Genomic DNA, 15064 nt, shown 5'->3' on the forward strand with positions numbered 1-15064 from the left:
CCTGGCTTTTATCCCCTTTCTCCTCCTCTTCCGGCCTGCTGCTCTGGGTGGGCCTGAGTTTCCTCTCCTCACCTAATCCCTTCAGCTGATTGCTCTTCTCTCTGGCTTCCTGGCTTTTAATCCCCTTTCTCCTGCTCTTCCGAGCTGCTGCTTTGGGCGTCCCTGAGTTGTCTCTCCTCACCTGTATCCCTGGGGCTGACTGCTCTCCTGTCCGGGTTCCTGGCTTTTAATCCCCTTTCTCCTGCTCTTCCGGCCTGCTGTTTTGGGACTCCCTGAGTTGTCTCTCCTCACCTGTAACCCTGGGGCTGACTACACACTAGTGTAGTATAAAAATAGTTCACAGTCTAGTTCAAAAGAGTATATACTTCTCCTTCTGTAGTCTATGGAGAACTTCTATTAAATGCAGTAGTTGATAACCCTTGTTTTGGGATAGGATGGTCACAGACCATCTCAGAAACCCTGATGAGTGATGTACATTCTCCTTCGGAAAAAAATCATACATGAACACATGTACGTATAACTAATACAGTGTTGCAAGCTGTTTCAGGGGCCTGAAAACCCCTTCACTCAAGTGGACTCCAGGTTTAAAGCTGTTCCAGAGAGTGAGAGAGGAGCTAACCTTTATTTAGTATAGATTATGTACCATTTTTGAATCCAGGTGTTCTGAGTCCAGAATTATTTTTGTTGCTTCATACTGACTCCCAATCAATTCTTAATTGCTACCACTTCTTCCTTCCTGCCCAGATTATTCCAGATTATTTAAATGCTGTTTTCTTGAGTAGTAGTACTACATCCAAAGTTTCTTAGGATGTTGGTAATATGTGGCCAGATCTTTATGATAACCCAAAGTCCAACCCACAAACCAAATCTGACTCATAGCACCCCCTTTTTGTGTTTCTGAGGCAGTATCTCTACGGAAGTACATTGCCCAGGCTTCCTTCTGAGGAGTAGCTGGTGGGCTTTAACCGCCAGCCTTCTGGTTAGTAGTAAAATGCTTTAGGCACTATGCCTCCAGATCTCCTATGACCCAATGTCTGTATTAGTTAAATTGAAAATGATGTAAAACATGTATCTCTTTGGGTTTAGTATTTTCAAGAGGTGATTATTATTTGTTTCACTTTAACTTACAGATCAACTTGGGCCCTGAATAATTTTTTATCCCAGTTAAAGTAATTATATCTTTGAGCATATGATAGAGAGAAACAAAAAAATAAGCATAACTTCTTATTAATGATCCATACAAAAGTTATCTTTAGTGAACCAAGCAATCTATTTGAAACATGGTATTAGATGGATCCCTTTTGCCATCAAAAGTGAAACTGCTTGATGATTGAAATTATATCAGTCTTAAAATTCGTAGCCTCATATATTTACCCAAAGGTAAACACAATTAGGTGTTTTCCAGATAAAGGCATTTTCTTCCTAAGGCAGCATCTGGACCTCTATTCATAAGATCTTGGCAGGTAATGGGCTCCCAGCTTGTATATATAGAGAGAAATGAGTAATCTGAGGCCATTTCATGCTGACTGTTGTCTTTTTCATTACTAGACATTTGGGCCTGGACCTGGTGCCTCGAAAGGACTTTGAAGTAGTGGATTCGGATCAAATTAGTGTCTCAGATCTCTATAAAATGGTAAGAAACCTATTATGAGGTGGCTTGTTCCTTGAAAGCTCATTTTTTCTTTTGCTTCTTTTCTTTAATTATGTATGAAACAATGTTACAAAAGTCATTCTTTGCCTTTGTCCCAGTATATTTAAGGTTGTTGTTGTTGTGGTTGTTGTTATGTGCCATCAAGTCAGACCTGACTCATAGCGACCCCTCCTTGGGTTTCCGAGGTGGTATCACTATGGAAGTAGATTGCCCAACCTTCCTTCCGAGGAGTGGCTAGTGGGTTTGAACTGCCAGCCTTCTGGTTAGCAGTCAAGTGCCTTAGGCACTACACTACTAGAGCTTCCTTATTCTGACAGCACATGTCATGCTTACTTTTCGAATGGAATTGTTATGTAGGACTGCTGGGCTGACTAAAATGTCTAGAGGTCACTTCTCTATTGATTCTGCTGATAAGCAGAGGTCCTTCAGCCTACAGCAGTTACTGAAGCTGTGTTTCTTTCCCTCCACCTCTTAGGAAGAGAAGGAAGTCAAAACTAGAAAGAGCTAGTTATTGATTAATGTAGTGATTGAATCTAGAATTCATTTACCAGTCTTTCTAGAAAGACAGAGCCTCTGTTTTAGCTGTCTGTTGGTTATCATAAAAGTGTATTGTGTTGATCATTGACCAAGATTCCATTTTATAGACTAGATGAGAAGTAATTGAGAGGAAGATAGAACATGTTTAAAGTAAAACAAATAAACGTCTTAAGGTTACTATTAAGCTTCGACCAAAGGAATGGGTAAAACCTCATTTGAAAGAGTATATATTTGAGTAGTATATATTGCTAAGAATTCATTTTTAGAATCTCTTTGAGAAAATGTAGTATTTTTAGGAAACATAGCAGATACCAGGGATATTGCATAGTTGAGGGCCTTAGAAAACTGCCTAAATACTATACGAATAGCTTATTATTTGCTTCTGTATATTTGCTTATGTATATTTACTAATATAAACAGGCATTTGTGTACAGTTGCTTTAACAATACAGTATGACAGACTTGACATATAGAGATTACATATGTACAAGATTCATCTCTAGCCTCAAAGATCTCACTGTTCCCAACCCTTTCTGATGAAGGCTCAGATAAAACTCCGCATCACCCCTCTGCAAGGACAAACCAACTATGATTTTGCATATCAAGTTTTGCAATCAGTTTTAGGGAATTAATGTGCTCTTTCTCCCCCTAATTGCTCCTGCAGCACATGCATGAACCCCATGTTTTTGATCTCTATTTAAATGGCATAATAGACCATGCAAATAATTACCACATATGTGCTACATACCATAATCAAGGTTTACACTGATATGTGAAAAGGAGTAAAGTAGGAAGATCACTGAAAGCTTCCAGAGGGAGTAATACTTACCATAAGTCTTGAAGGGTGAGCAGGGGCTCACCAGGTAGACAAATGAAAAGGAAAGATATTTCAAAATTACACACAGCATAAGTAAGCGGTAGTATAATATTTCGAGGAAACTATAAGACATCTGGTGATTTGGGCACATAGGTATGTGTTAGTAAGTGGTAGATGAGGCCAGAATGAGACAAAAGCCAGATTATGAAAAACTTTGTATACCAAAAATTGGAGTGTATCCAGTAGTCTGATAAAACCTTTGGAATAACATGATTAGTCATGGGTTTAAACTATAGATAGACTGATTTTATGAATAGAGAAAGTAAAATGCAGAAAAATTTGAAATCAGGGAGGAAGGAGATTATAGTAGTGATTCAAGTAAGAAATAATGCTGTTGTCCTAAGCATCATTGTGAATGGACAAGAAATGAAATAAAGAAATACACATGTTTTAAAGTAAGATTGATGAAATGTGATGATCAATTAGTTATAGGAAGTGAGGGAAGAGGAATATTTGAGGCTAAGAACCACCCAGAATGATGGCTTAGAAGATGGCTTTTTTTTTTTAAAGTTTTAGATTTTATTGAGAGTGTGACAAAGCCTTTGAAGTAATTTGAACAAAAAAGTGACATGATCTATCTTACATTTTAAAAGGATCTCTCTTTTTTTTAAAATTGTGATTTGGGTGCGAGTTTACAGAGCAAATTCATTTCTCATACAGCAATTCACATACACTTGTCTCATGACATTGACTACTATTTACCCCAATGCAACAGCTCCCCACCCACTTCCTCCTGATAGTTATCTCTTCCCTGTGTCCATCCCTCCATGCACTCCTGCCCCCTGAGAGCTGTCTCTCTGTGCATAAACAGCCCTTCTTTCTCCCATGATTGTTCTCTCCAAGGAGTGTGTCTACCTCAGGTAAATGTTCACCTCATATGCCTGTCTTTTGTTTGGCTGGAAGCCATAGATTTAATTCCAGACCTGAAGGACAACTAGGGGCCATAGTCTCAGTGGTTCCACCAGGCTCTAGCAGACCAGTCCCATTTTTTTTTTCCTTTTAATTATGTTGAAAAGTCTGGAGTTCAGAAGTAAGGTTCAATGACAACAATTTTAAGGTTATTAGAGTACGTAAACGTAAAGCCATGGGACTGTATGAGATGACTTTCCTTGCCCCTCAAACTTCTGTACATTGCAGTCCGTGAGTCAGCAGGCCTTGCCATCCCACGGAACACTTCCAGAAAGCGTTCTAATACCTCACTCTTAAATAGGAGCAGACAGCCTTCAGTAGATATTGGAAGGAAGTGCTCACATGAAAATTAGAAACCAACACAACCAACCTATGAATAGAACTTGAAAGGAACCAAAAACTCAGCAGAAGCAAACAGTGATTGCTATCTGTAGAAAGAAAAATGAGGGTGCAAGTAGGAAACAAACTGGAGCAATCCAAGAAGAGAAAGGAAGAAAATTTAAAATGAGATAATTAGAATAAATTTAGTATAAAGATTAGAAGATGGAAGAGAGAAAATATCCCTGAAAACAGAATGACATCAACAAAATAAACAATAGGAGAGAAAAGTTACAAAAATTGGAGGTTCAATCCAGGAGATCTAGTATCTAGGTAATGGAATTTCAGTTTCTCTCAGAAGAGCAAACTGAGAAACAAAGGAAGACAGTTATTAAAGAAATCATTTTATGATCCTTCCCAGAACATGGACATGAGTCCCCAGATTGAAAAGACCTATCAAGTATTTGGCAATTAAATGTGAAATTTCAGTTTACCAGAAATAGATGAGGCTAAAAGCTTTCAGAAAGGAAAAGAGTCACATAAAAAGGATTTGGTTTAATACTAGCAGTTTATTTCCTAATAGCAACATTGAAAACTAGAAAACAATGGAACATTGCCTTCCAAATTCTGAGGGAAAATAAATTCTCAACCTAGAATTCTACATATATTCAGCCACCTCATTAATAAAGTGGGAGAGTAGCCTAAAGAAAAATTAGTTACTCAAAGTCTAAAAACTAAAATCTCTCTCATGAAATCATTTTCAGGGAACTATGAAGGATAAATTGTTCCTTTAAAATACTTCTACATGCTATCCAGGAAAGGGATTCTGGCATATGTGATAGATGCCAAGAATTCTCAGGGCAACAGCAGGGGCAAGTCCCAGAACGATAGTTGTGCAATAGGCCTAGAAAGCAAGCAGTCTAGATTGAAGAAGGACAGAGGGCACCAGGAGGGCTATCTCCAGGAGACAGAGACTTCATAGACTATTGGAAAGTTTTTACCATGTGGAAAATACTATTAAAAATTATTTTATAAAGTTGTTAGAGGGCATAGAAAAAGATCCTGTCATTTAAGGAAAAGTGTCTCCAGAAAAAAAGCAGAAAGTAGCAGAAGAAAGGAAAATGATTATAGTACACTGGTTGGCTCAGCAGCAAACAATATTTAAAAGTTACAGTAGTATAAACAATAGTTTTAACCAAAAAAAATGTGACATATTAGTGAGATGGATAGATGAAAAGGAGATGTAAACAAAAGTTAAAATCATATCTGCTCTAATAAGAAACTGATAAATAACTACAATTGGGTAAAGGGAGAGAAATATAAACATCATAAAGAATTCAAAGTAATTATCTCTAGGAAAAAGAACAAGGTGAGCAGAGGATTGATAATTTTATTGCAAACTTTTTAGTGCTATTTAGCGCTTTTTTATTTTTCTTATCATTTCCTGTCTGTCAAATTGTACTATGGGGGCTTGGGTGTTCCTATGAAGCTGGAGCCATGCTACCAGTATTCCAAACACCATCACGGCTACCCATAGTGAACAGGTTTCAGCTGGACTTTCAGACTAAGACAGACTAGGAAGAAAACCCAATGGATCACAAAACAATTGTCTGATATAGTGCTGGAAATAAGCCCCTCATTTGGAAGGCACTCAAAATACACAGTGTCTGCATCATGGACGTGAGCATACCAGTGATCGTGAGGATGGCACAGAACCAGGCACTGTTTCTGTTGTACGGAAGGTTGCCGTGAATTGGAGCCACCTGTATGGCAACTAACAGTAACAACAAACTTCTACAACTTTGTGCTTGTATTATTTTTATTACATTAAAATTTTTATGAAAAATGCCTAAAAGTCAAGTTCCTTTTATTTCATTTTCTAAGTTTTCTGTCTTTTTGTGGGCGCTCCGAAATTACATAATGTGAAAACTTCTGAATTGTGGCAGTATCGAATCAAATTCTTACATTAGAGTCTTCTGCTTCATTGTTATCCTTCCACATTAAGGTGTGGTAAGTAGCTGTTCTCATGCTGCTGAGAAAGATTGTTCTGAAAAGATCAAGGTTTATATCAAAAGTCATCTCAAATATCTTTGGGTGTTGGTGAGATCTAAATGATAAGTAATAGAATGTGATCAGAGGACAAAAATCTTCTAATTCTCTTCCAGTGCTAATTAGTATTTCTAATAGATCAATGTTTATAATTCCACTTCTGGAATAAATCAGTTGATCAGCACATTTACTAGACATTATTTCTTTGGTGATCCTGGTTAGATATGTCTTACACTTCCTTTGTAAGGCCCACAATACCTAATAACAATTCCTGACATACATGGGGTAGGCAGTTGATTTTGTTAGAGAAGACCCGATGGTGCTGCTTCCGTAAAGATTCTAAAACCAAAACCAAATCCACTGCCATCAAGTCAATTCCAGTCCATAGCAACCCCCACTGGGTTTCCAAGGCTGTAAATCTTTATGAAAGTACATTGCCCCATCTTCCTACCACAGAGCAGCTGGTGGATTTGAGCTGCCGACCTTCTAGTTATTATCTAAATGCCCTACCCACTACATCCTCATAGCGACCCTTCCTTGGGTTTCCAAGGCAGTATCACTACGGAAGTAGATTGCCCAGCCTTCCTTCTGGGGAGTGGCTGGTGGGTTTGAACTGCCAGCCTTCTGGTTAGCAGTCAAATGCCTTAGGCACTACACCACCAGAGCTCCCCCTTTAACGATTATAGCCTTGGAAATCATCTAGGGCAGTTCTGTTCTGTCCTATAGGGTCACTATGACTCGAAATCCGCTCAATACAACTGGTTTAATTTTGTTATTCAGTTGAATAACATTTCCAAAGCTGCATAGTTTTTTGCCCCCTATTGTTAGACTCTGATAAATTAAGTGAACCAGAGATTTCAGAGGGCTGAAAATGACACCTCTACTTGGGGGGGGGGGGGGGCGGGGGGGCCGGGGCTGGGGGGGCTGCGGGGGGGGGGGACGGAGGGGGAGCAGAGGCAGTAATGTAGGTCATGCATTTCTTAATTAATGTAGATTTTTGCTAAGTTTCAGAGATATGAAGATGAATAAGACAGGTAATTTGCTCCCTAGGAGTACACAGTCTAGAGTTAGGTAGCAGACACAAAAAAATAATACATTATGGTCCTAATACAGATGATGGTGGCTCTGAAGAAGGAGGTATGAGCTGCCAGTGGAATGCTGGCTGACCACAGGGTAATGGGTTTTCCTTACAGTGCTGTGAAAAAGATCCAGTTGTCAGTTCTGCTCTCTTTCTGGCTCTACTGTGGTATGCTTTCAGACTAGGTTCAAAAGTTCTCTCCAAATTTTATACCTTTGAAGTTGTTTTGCCCCTGAAATTTGCTGTGGTTTATAAACTTCTGTACATACTTCTAATTGAACATTTATGTTTAAAATTGGTAGTTGCTTTTAAAAGTTAGTAAGTCTAATTAGAAGAATGACTCGGTACAGTTCCTGAACATAAAATATTTTAGGTCAGTAACCTTCCCACTGGCATATGAATCAATTAACCATGAAAAGCTGATTATTTTTTTTCTTGGAAGGTATGATTTTTAGAAGTTTTGTTTTAACCTATTTTATATATGAAGTTTTCTTTTCTGCATATATATTTTCTGTGATAATTTCCCCAGCTGGTGGAGAACTGATTTTATTATATTTAATATGTATCATGGGGACATAAAGTCCCATGAATACATATTAATTCTTAAGATAATTAGCTAATATAGCGAGTAATGCACACAAATATTGAATAATTAGCAAATATAACTAGTGACACACGTTTAAATTAATGTTTAATTTTACTTCAGTCGTATTTAGGGTTAAAGCCATGTGTTTGGAAGAAAGATGAAACCATTCTCCTTGTAGCAGCCATTGTTCCTACTTCTGTAACATGTATCAGTTCTCTAAATAAGCCCAAAAGGAAGCAAAATATAAACTCTCATCCTTGAGTTTACCAAGACCAGGAACTGTTTATGAACCCGCTATTCTTCCTGGCCAAGGTTTGCTTCTAAATGTAACTGACTTTTCTGTAATAACTAATTATAAAAGAGAATACCTATAAGAATAATAAATAAATAAATAAAATCACTGCCATCAAGTCGATTCTGACTCATAGCAACCCCCATTAGGTTTCTGAGGCAGTAAATCTTTATGGAAGTAGATTGCCCAGTCTTGCTTCCATGGAGTGGCTGGTGGGTTTGAACCACCAACCTTCTGGTTAGCAGTCAAATACCTTAGGCACTGTGGTGCCAGAGCTCCTTATAAGAATAATAAGAAGACCAATTATAGATAACAATGATCAGCCCCTACAATAAAAACCTATAAGGTTGAGATAGGTATAGAATTTTACCTCCATTTTGCAAATGAAGAAACTGAGGCACATAGGTGGTATGAGTCAAGATTCAAAACCAAGTGTCCTGACTGCAGTGCATACATCTGTAACAATTATATCAAGCTGCTTCCCAATTTTAATTTGAAACTCACAGTAACCCTATGAGAAATACAAGACAAGCTTTTATCTCAATTTATAGCTGAGGAAAACTCTTTCTTGGAGAGATTAAGCAATTTGTCTAAAGTTTCACAGTTTATGAGTGGCATAGCTGAGATTGGAATCTGCTTCCAACTTTTAGCCAACAGCAGAGGAACAGCATGGAGAGAGATTTGCGAGGCAGCCCCTTTTCTTTAAAGGTTACATTTTCTCCGGTTTTTAGAGTCTGGAGAGGCTGGATCAGGAGAATTGCCAAAGCAAAAATCCTGTAGCAAGCACCCACCTGTGACTAGGCTGATACTCGGGGCTGATGAGCTAGGATTGAATCCAGACTTTGCCACGTTTTATCTATGTGACTTTCAGCAAATCACTTCATTTCTGTAAATCTTAGTTGCCTCCATAAAATATGAATAATACATTTGTAACAAAGTTGTAGGAACTAAATAATAGATATAAAAGACTTATTAGCACACTGCCCAGCAGTATAGAAGATGTTTTAGTAAATGTTAATTTTCTCCCCACCGGAGTGAATACACACACACATGCATAATTATTTTTTGTTTTCTTTCCATAGCATTTATCTAGCCGGCAGAGTGTACAGCAAAGTACATCCCAGGTAAGCAGTTTGACCAGGACTCCCAGCCTTTTCCTTCAACTCTTTCTTTTAAGAGGTCACAATTTAGCAATGCACCAGGAAATGATAGGCACTACTGACTTCTTCATCATGTGGTGCCTTTCATCTAAGGAGCCCTGGCCTCTAAGCAAATTTGGCCAGTCTCTACTCCTCTATGCAAATTTACATAAGCACAGTTGAAAGAAAGTGGACTGAGACTAAAATAAATCCATCTGGGAGAAATGGAGAATGTTATTTAAAATGGTAACTGTTGCCATCTTAGCAGTATAAATCAATTGCATGAGGGTCATGACAGCATCTCCAATAAATGACTTTGAAAATAGTTCCCTGGAGATTTTGAGTTCACTTGTAATTGGAATTACTATTCCCATAACCCCTTCACTCTGTTTACTGCTCCCAGCTGCATGCATGCTTGCCTGCCTCAACCAAAGCCTATCAATACAGCACCCCTTAGTAGCAGAGGAAACACTTTCAGTCTCTCTCTAAAGTAATCCCCTTCAGCAATGTGAGAAGAGGTAGTCACTTAGTTTTTATCTTATTTATGATTAATATAGTGAATAACTAAAATGGAAATACTGTTTTTGCCTTCCTCATTAGGTAGATACAATGCGCCCACGTCATGGGGAAACCTGCCGGATGCCAGTACCACATCACTTCTTCCTCAGTCTGAAAAGTTTCACCTACAATACCATCGGGGAAGATACTGATGTCTTCTTTTCCTTGTATGACATGAGAGAAGGCAAGCAGATAAGGTAAGACTTACTTGAAGTTCTGGTTAAGTTGAGACTGTGTAAGGATGGTATGGCCTAGGACATGAGCATCTCTGGTCTTTAGAGGAGATAGATGCATGGAGGAGTCAAAAGAAGACAAAGTAGCCTCTTATTAACTAGGATTTGGTACCACACTCCCAGTATAACCTGAAGTCATCAAAGCCATACCATATGGAGGCCTCTTTTTTTTTTTTTTTTTCCCTTTTTCTGTTTCCATGTGGAAGCTCAAATTCAAGTCTTAGCTAGTGCCACCTCAGGGAGAGAAAGGGATGCATCTGGCATTTTAATGCCAGAAGAAAAAGCATATGAGAAACATAGAGCAAAGCAAATATAGTAGAGAGGGCCAGCCCCAGAGCACAGGCTGACCTGGGCCTGGCTTGCTGAATATGGAAGAGAGGATTCACAGGGAAATTGGCTGAAGACACCTTCACCTGTCTGTGGGCACCTAGCCCTCAATGTTATTCCATTCCTATGAAGGACAGGGCATCTTCTGAGAAGAAAAGGAAGGCTAGCCTGACTTCATCATTCTTCTTAGATTAGAGGAGAGGCAGCAGAAGGAGCCCCCATGCAGTAAACATTGGCAGAGTGAAGAGGCCTTAAACAGGAGCCACTAGAGTAGTGCGCTCCCTCTTGAGAATCCAAGAATGCAGGAGGCTCTCCAGCTTCCCCTACTCTAGAAGCCAGCAAGCTCTGATGGGGGTGATCACGATCACCTTCAGAGTCAACGTGCAATTTTAGGGAGCTCAAACATGTCTGTGGTTGCCTTTTAGGTGGGGCAGGGAAGGAATGAATCTTGGGTTCTTTTTCTATTGCTTTGGATCTTCCTGTGTTAAAAGTGGTGCTTTTATTTATTTACTTCATGTTTTTTTTTTTTTTCCCTTTACTTAAAATTTTAAAAAAAGCTGTCTCACTTTTTACAATTGAATGTTACATATGGGAAAATTAAGAATGGAAGTTATAACAGAATACAAATGGAAAACAATTCATTTGCAAGCCCCACAATGCTTCTGATCTTGACAAAAAACAGTTAAAGGACCATGGTTCACATTGGGGTGGAAATAAAATGATATCATCTATTGATCAGGGTTTACCTAGACATCAGTGGCTGTCAGTGTGGGCCCTTGGAAAAGCTGTGGAAGACAGGGTAGTAGTGGTATGACAACAGCTGCAGCTGCTGCACGCGGACAAGACTGCAGACCAGGGCTGTGTGGATGTAGGTTCTGCTGCTCTTGTTTATCTACTAGACCAATAGTTTATAAACTTCTGTTTATTGTGTGCTTATGTGTGTGTATGAAAGGATCCTTTCTTCAAGCTAAATTTTATGAGAAAGTCTGGTATATGAAACAGGTAAAAGAAAACTCCTTTACCGTTGAAGTGAGAAAGGAGATAACAGGAATCTTACTTTGCCCCTGCCCCTGTTCATGCCCTGTGAAACCATTGAGAGGCCATGGATTGTAGTTTGAAAACCAGAGCACAGCACTTTGCCACCTTGAGTATAGGGGCTGCATCTTCTTGCTCTGTAATTCTAGCACCTCACATAGTACCTGTGCCCAGCACATGGTTTATTGGGCTTACTGAACTGACAAGATCCACACCCAGCAGAGCCACTCACTGCCCTGGTTTGTAATCCATCAGATCCTCAGTGCATCAGTTGTTCAGTTGTTTTATTTCTCAACTTATGTTTATAATTTAGCCTCAAGAAACTATAAAGCATATTCAAAGAAGAAAGCTTTAAAAAAATTCTCTAGCATTTCTGGAAATGTTTTGTTCTTTTAAAAGGTCCTGCATACTAGAGAATTATATTACCTTCCTATTAAAATAGGGAAATTATGAGGTCCTTAGTTTAAAATATCATCCATTTTGTTTAGTTAAGAGTTATCTAATGATCTAAAATTGATTATCTAGCTCTAAAATTGATAAGTGTTCTTTCTTTCCATTAGAATTTCTAAACTGACAGTTTTTAGGGCATTGAGCTCCTGTTACCAGAGTTAAGTTTTCATTATGGTTAGGTATTACACTGGTCATGTATTACTTTCTCAAAGTAGTTGGAAATCACTAAAGTTAGGAGTGTATTACATTAGGTGCACAGAGTGCTGACAGAGAGCAATTGGTTTAATTGTTGCTTTTCATCAAGAGAACTCCTTGAGCAACTATCTTTTCAATGAGGTATTGGTGGTCTAGTTTCCAATTAAATAATGCTACTCTAGTGTTCAGTTTTGCTGTGACACTCTTACCTATGTGCCAAATAACACATGTGAACAAGGGAAGCAGACAGGACCAGATATGCCTTCACTTTAAATATCATTTCTGATTCTATAGGCAAACCTAGATGTGCTAGAATGATTGACAAATTGCGAACCCACATAGTATATCCAGGTATATATTGATTGTTGAGTGTTAGATGATCTACAGGAGGGAAGGAGCAGTAGCTGGTGGGTCTTCGGTAGTTCTAAATAGTTTTTGTGACATTTCACCATTCAAAACAGAATTGCATGTATTTAGCCTTGATATCTAAATCTCCAACTGAGATCTCTCCTCTGAGCTTCAGGTCCTTATTTTCTTTTTCCCTCTCACACATATTTGTGCCTTTGGATGTCTTTCAGACATTTCTACCACCACGTATTGAAACTGGCATCATTTTCTTTGTCTCAAATATATACTTTCTCCTGTTCTCTTTAAATTGGGTGAGGAAAGGCATTATCATTTGCTCAGAGATCCATACCCGAAATTAGTAGTCTTCTTAGGCATCTTCCTCTCATTCTTCTTCCCCTGTCACTTAGTCACTGTGTCATGTGAACTTCTACCTCCTAAACATCAGTCAAATAACTCTACCCGCACTCCATCCCCATTGTCATCATAAATCCTTCACATTTTTCTCAAACATAGGCTTTCTGACTCCACTGGCATCCTATACAGAATTATTCTTCACATCAACACCATACTTCTCTTTTAAAAAATGCAAATCTGTTCATATCAGCTCCCATTTATCCTAAAGCCCTGCTATTAGCATAAAACACCCAGCATGATATGATTCTGTCTATTTCTCTAATCTCATTTCCTGCAGTTATCCTATTTCACCTCTAATGACTTCTTTGACTTTTCCTGAATAGTCAGTGGTCTTTTTATGCCTCTCTACTCTTAACTTGGTAAACCTTTGTCTAACCTTTGAAATTCTGCTTTATGAAAGCTTCCTCAATATTCACAGGAAGAATCAATCCCTAGGACTTCACCTAGCCTATACCTAGCTTCACTCCATTACTACATATTATATTGTAATTGTATGCATCTACATGCATGTAGATCTCCCCCACTGGAATTGGAGCTTTCTTGTGTATCTTTTGCAACATTTTCTCCCCAGTGCTAAGCATAGGACTTGGGTATCATGTTGTTGTTGTTGTTATGTGCCATCGAGTTGGACCCGATTCATAGCGACCCCTACTTGGGTTTCCGAGGCAGTATCACTATGAAAGTAGATTGCCCCATCTTCCTTCCGAGGTGTGGCTGGTGGGTTTGAACCTCCAGCCTTCTGGTTAGCATAGACATTAAATAAATATTTATTGAATAGATAAACCTATCTATCAAATAAAAAAAAAAAAAACTCATTGCCATCGAGTCAATTCCAACTCACAACAACCCCTCCTTGGGTTTCTGAGGCAGTATCTCTACGGAAGTAGATTGCCCAACCTTCCTTCCAATGAGTGGCTGGTGGGTTTGAACCACCAGCCTTCTGGGTAGCACTCAGATGTCTTAGACATTATGCCAACACGCCAATTAATCATGCACAAATCAAAAATTTTCATTTAATTTAATAGTTTAGTAAACTTTACTCTCTGAGGGCCTCTTGTTTGTGAGCGCTTGTGATAGGTACTCAAAACCAAACTCACTACTATTGAGTCTATTCCAACTCATATCGACCCCCATAGAGTTTCCAAGTCTATAAATTTTTACAAAAGTAGACTCCCTCATCATTCTTCCATGTAGCAGCTGATGGGTTTGAACCACCAACCTTTTGATTAGCAGCTAAATGCCTTAACCACTATACCACCAGAATTCCTTTGTGATAGGTACCCACTGCCATCGAGTCTGACTCATAGTGACCCCCATTGGGTTTCCAAAGATATAAATCTTTATGGAAGCAGATTGCTTCATCTTTCTTATGTGGAGCAGTTGGTGGGCTCAAACGACCAACCTTTTGATTAGCAGCCTTAACCACTACACCACCAGAGCTCCTTTGTGACAGGTACTAGAGATCTAGAAATGTTAAAAGAATGTCCTTTCCCCTGCAAAGATCTGAATATGGCATTATAGGGGTCCCAAAAGATGTGGAACATGCTATTCCCAATTTTAAGTACCAAACAAACTGAGTGGAAAAGCCAGATGAACAATTTTAGAAATACGTTTACTGTGAACAACTTGATACCAATAACTTTGTACTCTTATGTATAAGGATGTGTGATTTACTTACAATGGTCTTCTAGCTGTAGTCTTTATAATTCCCACCAAATACTGGGTAAGACTGTGCAAATATGAGGTGCTTGTGGCCCACCAAAGGATTGGATAGCTTGCTAATAACGTACATAAGAGACAAGGCAGAGTTGTGGGGGTGGGACTATGCAAATAAGGTGTATGGAACCCTAACATGGTGATTGGTCAGTTTTGCTGTCCTGCTAGGCTTAAAATAAGTCATCGCAGAGGTGGAAAGGGGAGACCTGACTACCACCAAGAGAAAGAGACAAGAATGGAGCACTTCCTTTAGACCCAGACTCCCTGCACTGGGAACCATCTTGACCCAAGAGACAGAGAGTGCTGTAACACCAGAGAAATGGCAAGAACCAGCAGCAGAAAAGCAGTGGCAG

The 15064-nt window shown here is 39.0% G+C and overlaps 1 protein-coding gene across 1 annotated transcript in view; it reads left to right on the forward strand.

The window, feature by feature from the left end:
• Nucleotides 1–15064, forward strand: part of DOCK3 (dedicator of cytokinesis 3) — a 738119-nt gene that overhangs the window by 454401 nt on the left and 268654 nt on the right. Inside the window, exons 7-9 of the mRNA XM_007952017.2 lie at nucleotides 1549–1633; nucleotides 9379–9420; nucleotides 10036–10190. Coding sequence (XP_007950208.2) covers nucleotides 1549–1633; nucleotides 9379–9420; nucleotides 10036–10190 — 282 coding nt within the window. The remainder of the gene's footprint in view (nucleotides 1–1548; nucleotides 1634–9378; nucleotides 9421–10035; nucleotides 10191–15064) is intronic.

Source organism: Orycteropus afer, unplaced genomic scaffold (assembly GCF_000298275.1).
Source record: "Orycteropus afer afer isolate SDZICR_OR568_19922 unplaced genomic scaffold, OryAfe1.0 scaffold00323, whole genome shotgun sequence".
Classification (NCBI taxonomy): Eukaryota; Metazoa; Chordata; class Mammalia; order Tubulidentata; family Orycteropodidae; genus Orycteropus; species Orycteropus afer.